Raw genomic sequence first — 6793 nt, forward strand, 5'->3', positions numbered from 1 at the left:
CAGAACTGAATATGTCTGCATTAGGGTTTAACTGCAGGGTCTGGAAGGGGCTTCCTGTTGTTTGGGGCTGATTAGGTCCATGGCTAATATACCCTCCTTGTGTAAAAGATAGTAACTCATTCTTTAATGTATTCAATTCACTTTCAAATTTACTAATATTTTTTTCATTTGTACTTCTTGTTTCCTTTCTTGTTCCAGTTGCCACTGGTGCTGGTTTTCTTGCCACTGCTGTAGTCTCTCTTCTTGTTTCTTTTCTCTTTCCTCCAACAACTGCTGTAATCTGTCTTCTTGTTTATTTTCTCATTATTCTTGTTTCTTTTGCTGTTCTTGTATTGCTGCCATCAAATCTGCTAAGTTGTAGTTTGATTTGCCACTTCTCATTTTCATCTTTTTTCTTTCTTTTTTTTCTTTTCAATCCCACTTCTGATGCCAATATGTTATATATCTGGTCGTTTCTTAATTTCCATTATAAATTCTTTCCGAGGAACTTCAGAGATACAAGTCCGTTCTTAATTAAAACCAGTTTATTCTTTCTTGATACAACTTTTTAGTACACAGAATTTCCACAGTCGCTTTAAACTTAACAATCTTTATAACACATGCTATAAATCACAGTGATTCACACACTTTACTTACGGTGCCTACTGTTCGCTTGACTCAGTTATCTATTTCTTCAATATATCTGCATATCTATCTATTGCTGGCTTTATTTGCTTGGCTTATATACTAAAAAAGAGGGTGCCTGGCAAACACTCGAACATTCGCGGGGTTCCTCTATAATTCATGATCCTTCTAGAAACTCCATCGCATATGTTCACAGCATCGCGTGACTTCCACTGTTTTAACACTAAATTTAATAATTTGCAATATTTTTTCTTAACAATTTTACATTTTGAAAGTTTATTCAAAAAATGTGTTAGATTTAATTGGTAAGTTGTTACATATTTTGTAATTTAGAGTTTCAGAGTTTTCATTTTCCTGTTAGAGTGAACTTCAGCTGATGCAGGGAATCATCACCAGGGAACAACACAAACCAGTGTTTGAAAGAGTCGTAGGTCATGCTTTGACTTCTGTGATCAGTGAAGGAGAGGTATGTGAGGTGTCAGTCTTTCATTCAATATTTCCAGTAAGTTCTTTAGAAAGTGTAACAACTAGTAGCTTGTTTTATCTTCTCAAAGACTTAAACTAAATGACAAACATTTTTCTTTGTTGAAACTTAACAGCATGTTGCATTCTCTGATCAAACATTTCAAATAAATTGTTGTTTGTACTACTCTTCTGTAAATTTTGTCTTCTTCTTATAAGCATTTAGTGAACTATTTTGATGAGAGTATTAAAAAGTTGCTTTTATCTCAGAACCTAGCATCTAGAGTAAAGAAATGTGTGGCCAGGCATGAGTTCTCAGCAGCATTAACACTGTTTCCTATTCTTCGCCACTTGTCGGACATGAAACCAGAATTTGATCGTATCTTTGAGGTAATTGTTTGTTTAAATTGAAACTGTTTTGGTAATGCTGGTAATATTCAGAAAAATCTTTAGTCATGTGTATCACTAAATACAGCTCAAGTATACTTACAAATAAAATCCGAAAGAAACTTATGATGGAGAAGAAATTCTGTAAAGGTTATAGACTTTTTTTTTCAAGACACATTTGATGAAGAATATATTTTTTGAAGGTTATAAAGTTCTTCAAGACATTTGTGATGGTAAAAGATATTCTGCAAGTATTATGATATTTATTTGCAAATTGTGAAGGCTCAAAACTAAATTTAATTATCTGTTTTTCAGAAGTTACTAAATTTCTCACCATACTCAATTGTAAACATGTGTAAACATTTCTTAGTTCCCTAAAAACTAAAGTAAGTGATTTCTTAGCTATTTGAACGGTTATTTTCTTGAAACTTTTCTTATACAAAGCTTCGCTCGAAGTGGCAGATAACCCGTCTTTCGGTACTAGTGGATTATCTGCATAACTTTATCCAAAGAAAACCAGAACTAAATAATCATTGATTCTATTTGAAACCATATGTAAACAAAACTAAAAATTATTGTTTCCAGTTTTTAGTTCTGCTAGAAAATATTTGGAAAAGTAGTTGAAGTGTTTTTAGGTAATTATTTGTTTTACATCATTCAAAACACCCTATTTTAATAAGAAGCATAGTGCTAAAGGAATTTTATTTATCTATTAATATTTGTTTTACCAATTAGAATAGCAGCCAGCATCTGAGAACTGATGGCTTGAATGGGTAGAAAAAGAAAATTTATTACAACTGTACAACATTTTGACAAGCTTATTTCATCATCGGGTACTCATAAGCTTGCCGAAACATTGTACATTTGTAATAAAGTTTACTTCCTAAAGATTGGGTTCTTCGTCATCAGACAGGGTATTGTTGGTTTTTAGTCAGGCATGTAAAGACTTTGGAGATTTTCACCCTTCATTAAACATCTTATAATGAACTTTCTGTTGTTACTGCAGTACAAGTACTATATTACTAACAAATCTTAATGTAATGGAATTTTCTAGCCAGAAAACCAAGCTTATATTTCCCTGCATAAATTGAGAGACAAATTGTAACTGAGTGTTATGCCATTTTGGATAACAAAGATCTAATTTTCAAAAATTGCTTCTTATCAACCCTTCAACACTACTGATATTCAATTAATACATATTTTTTCTTAAATTTTCACTTATTCTTAATTTTTTTTTGTTACAAAATTTGGCTTAGTAAGAATATTTCCTCAAGGTTACTTACTACATATGGCAAGGTTTGGGAGATTCTTATCAATTAAGAGTAACTTCAATTAGTGGTGTACTACAGTAGTGTGAAATAACCTTCATGTTCTAATTGTTCAATCAAAAGCATCTTGTCTTGGTTCTGTGATGTGTGCTCATTGTGCAAACTGGACCCCACTATGTTAATTGTAGTAGTTCCCACCCCTCTTACTATATATCTCACCCTAAGTGGGTGGAGTAGAAAGATGTACAGCATTTAAAAACAGTTAGCAACATTTCTTATCTGGAGGCTCGAAAGTTGTTGTCCCTAGCTCCATCAGGGACATACACTGCTACAGTGTGTGTGCAGACGGAGCTTTTCGTCATTTGCCCTCTATGGATAAATGTGTTGATGAATCTTATCTCTGTCCCCACCATTCCTTCCAATGACTGCCCGGGTTCTCCTCCTGTGGCCCTGCCTTCCAGTGTCTGCTCGGGTCCATCTTCTTCGGCCTTGATATGCAGGACAATTATTCGTTCATGCCCTTAGTTGCTGGAATCTAAGGCTAATGACAGAGATCTGCCCACTCAATCAAGGGCAGGATCCATGGAGGTCGTGAGACCTCCTTCTAGCAAATAAAAATGGCATGATTGTAAACAGAACGGTTCTCCTCCACCTAAGTAAAAATGGCCACTTTACTACAGTGGAACTGTCAAGGTTTTCATTCTAATCTGGATGACATTAAGATCTTGATCGATTCCTATTATCCCATGTGTCTTTCCTTACAGGAAACATTCCTGAAACTTTTTGGCAGTTTTCTTTATACCACAATAACAGATTGTGTGATGAACGAGTGCATGGAGGGGTGGCACTGCTGGTCGACCAGCACATGCTCACCTTGCCTGTGCCACTTGATACACCCTTGGAGGCCGTAGCCATCACTCTTTGTTCTCTCTATCTGTCTCCTGGAGAGACAATCAATCAGACCTTGATGCTCTCATAGAATAGTTGCTGTCTCCCTTTGAAATCCTAGGAGACTTTAATGGTCACAATCCCATCTGTGGTGGTGCTGATATTGATGGGAGGTGTTGTTCCGTAGAATGTATGGTCTTAGATCACAACCTTTCTCCCTTCAATACTGGTTTCTTTGCCTATTTTCATGCAACTAATCAGTCTTTTACTGCTATTGATCTATCTATCTGTTCCCCTTCACTTTTTTCTCGTTTTTTTTTTCTAGGGTTGACAGTGACCCACGGGGCAGTGATTGTTTTCCTATTGTTTTGAGGGAGATTGGCCATAATCGATACCACTCAACCTGAGTGCCACAGTGAAAGCTGGACCAGGCTGACTGGCTGTCTTTCACATCTCTCTCAGAACTTAATCCTGCTATTGTTAATCTTCCATCTATTAACGACTGCGTGGAGGCAATAACTGACTGCATCATTCAAGCAGCTGTTTGTTCTATACCTAAAACCTCGACATGTTTCCTATGGGCCTGGGATACGTTTTGCAGGTATCTTACTCTTTCCAATTGTATTGCTTTCCAGCAGACCTGTGCCCATGCTCAGCAGGTCAGACGTCAAAGGCAAAATGAATCTTGGATTAAATTTACAACTAGCATCTCTTCTTCCACCAGTTCCAAAATCATATAGGACAAGATTCGGAGGGTCAATGGGAGGTATGCTTCCCATCCCCTTTCCATCTTGCTCTCAAATGGCCAGGAAGTTGCTGATGTACAGAGCATCGCTGATACTTTCAGCAAGAGGTTTTCTCATGATCCAGCACTTCTGTTTCTTCCCTCGCCTTCTTGGCCATCAAGTCTCGGGCAGAGCAATCACCTTTTCCCTTTCGAGCTGATTGTCTCTACAATTATAATTTTTTCTTTAAACTAGCTTCCTCTTTATCAGTAGGACCCAATGACATTCACTATGACATGCTGTGCCATCTCTCTCTTGCTCTTCTTCTGGTTGTCTTTAACCAGATCTGGCAGGAGACGTGTTTCCTGATGCTTGGCACCAGGCTATTGTCCTACCTTTCTCTAAGCCTGGTAATGATCCTAAGATTCTTTTTAATTATGATCCAATTGCTTTGACTAGCTGTTTCTGTAATGTCTTAGAGAGGATGGTTAATGCTCGTCTTTTTTTATTTCTCGAATCAAACAACCTCCTCTCGCCCACTCAATGTGGGTTCTGTTGACAGAGCTCTACCATGGACCACCTGATTCGACTTGAGACCTGGATCAGGGAAGTTTTTCTCAAGAAGGAATATCTTGTTTCTGTTTTCTTTGAACTTGAGAAAGATTACAACACTAAGTGGAAGTAAGGCATTTTGCATGACCTACACTCATATGGGTTGCATGGCCATCTACCCATTTTTATTCAAAACTTTTTACTCAAGAAGTGACTCCAAGTCCATGTGGGTTCGACACTTTCCCTTTCTTTCAAATAGGAGCATGGAGTCCCTCAGGGGTGTGTCTTGAGTGTCACTTTTCAGTATGAAGATCAGTGCTATCACTAAACAACTTCCTCCTACTGTTGCAAACAGACTCTATGTCGATGACTTCCACATCTCATGTTGGTCATCAAACATGAGGTTTAGTGAGCGGCAGCTTCAGACTGCCTTAAATTGCTTGTTGAAGTGGACCACAGCAAACAGTTTTACCTATTCTTTTTCTAAGCAAATTTGCACCACACTTTTGTCACCAACAGGGTCTACACCCTAATCCTGAGCTCTGTCTTCTTGATGTTGTTTTTCCCTTGGTCCCTGAAGCAAAGTTCTTGGAGCTTAACTTCATTCCTCACATAAAGCAGCTACATGCCAAGTGTACAAGGGCACTGAACATCCTCCCTGTCCTCTCTTCCACCTCTTGGGAAACGGATCATTGTTCTGTGCTTAAGATCTATTGTGCCCTCATTCGATCCAAACTGGACTATAGGTCTATTGTTCTGCTAGAACCTTAGCCTTGAAGATGTTGGATGCCATTCATCATCTGGGGCTTCAGCTCTGCATGGGGGCTCTCCACACTTCTCCAGTCCAGAGTTTGTACACTGAGTCTCACGAACCCCCTCTTCACCTGTGCCATTTGCAACTTTCTCTGTTGTATGCTACCAAGCTTGATCCTGAAGTATGCTACCACAGCATCCTACCTGGGGTTGTATCTTTCTTTTTCGGTGGGCTGTGCTCTTTCAGAATAGACAGTCTGCCATTCTTACCTTTGGCCATTGTAAGAGTTTAGCCTTGACATTGGACGGTGTCATTCACACTGGTTACACTGTTCACCTTTTTTATTATTATTATTTTACGAGCCCTTAGCCTTTTTAATTGTATTTGAGTCTTTTATCAGATTTTTTGCACATTGTTTACTTTTAACTCCATTCATTTTTACATTTTATTAAATTTTACTTTTTAAGATTTTTACCAGTTGTTTGGTGCAGGTAGCCATGTTGCTTTGCACCAAAAAATGCCAAACAAACAACCAACCATTTTTTAATTGATATTGATTATTTCATGGGAGTATATTCCAGCAATTCAAAATAACTACAGATTGTAATTGATATCACTGATTGTTTCATAGTGGTGTACACAGTGGTCCAAAATAAGTTTCATGTTGTAATTGATATCACTGATTGTTTCATAGTTGTGTACACAGTGGTCCAAAATAAGTTTCATATTGTAATTGATATCATTGATTGTTTCATAGTTGTGTACACAGTGGTCCAAAATAAGTTTTGTGTTGTAATTGATATCACTGATTGTTTCATAATTGTGTACACAGTGGTTTGAAATAAGTTTTGTGTTGTAATTGATATCACTGATTGTTTCATAGTTGTGTACACAGTGGTCTGAAATAAGTTTCATGTTGTAATTGATATCATTGATTGTTTCATAGTTGAGTAGACAGTGGTCCGAAATAAGTTTCATGTTGTAATTGATATCACTGATTGTTTCATAATTGAGTAGACAGTGGTCCGAAATAAGTTTCATGTTGTAATTGATATCATTGATTGATTCATAGTTGTGTAGACAGTGGTCCGAAATAAGTTTCATGTTGTAATTGATATCATTGATTGATTCAT

At 37.2% G+C, this 6793-nt stretch overlaps 1 protein-coding gene across 1 annotated transcript in view; it reads left to right on the top strand.

Annotated features, from left to right (window-relative positions):
* Positions 1–6793, top strand: part of LOC106464991 (exocyst complex component 7-like) — a 91489-nt gene that overhangs the window by 53599 nt on the left and 31097 nt on the right. Inside the window, exons 13-15 of the mRNA XM_022392819.1 lie at positions 986–1090; positions 1357–1476; positions 2810–2821. Of these exons, the coding sequence (XP_022248527.1) occupies positions 986–1090; positions 1357–1476; positions 2810–2821 (237 nt within the window). The remainder of the gene's footprint in view (positions 1–985; positions 1091–1356; positions 1477–2809; positions 2822–6793) is intronic.

This window comes from Limulus polyphemus, unplaced genomic scaffold (assembly GCF_000517525.1).
Source record: "Limulus polyphemus unplaced genomic scaffold, Limulus_polyphemus-2.1.2 Scaffold1804, whole genome shotgun sequence".
In the NCBI taxonomy this organism is placed as follows: domain Eukaryota; kingdom Metazoa; phylum Arthropoda; class Merostomata; order Xiphosura; family Limulidae; genus Limulus; species Limulus polyphemus.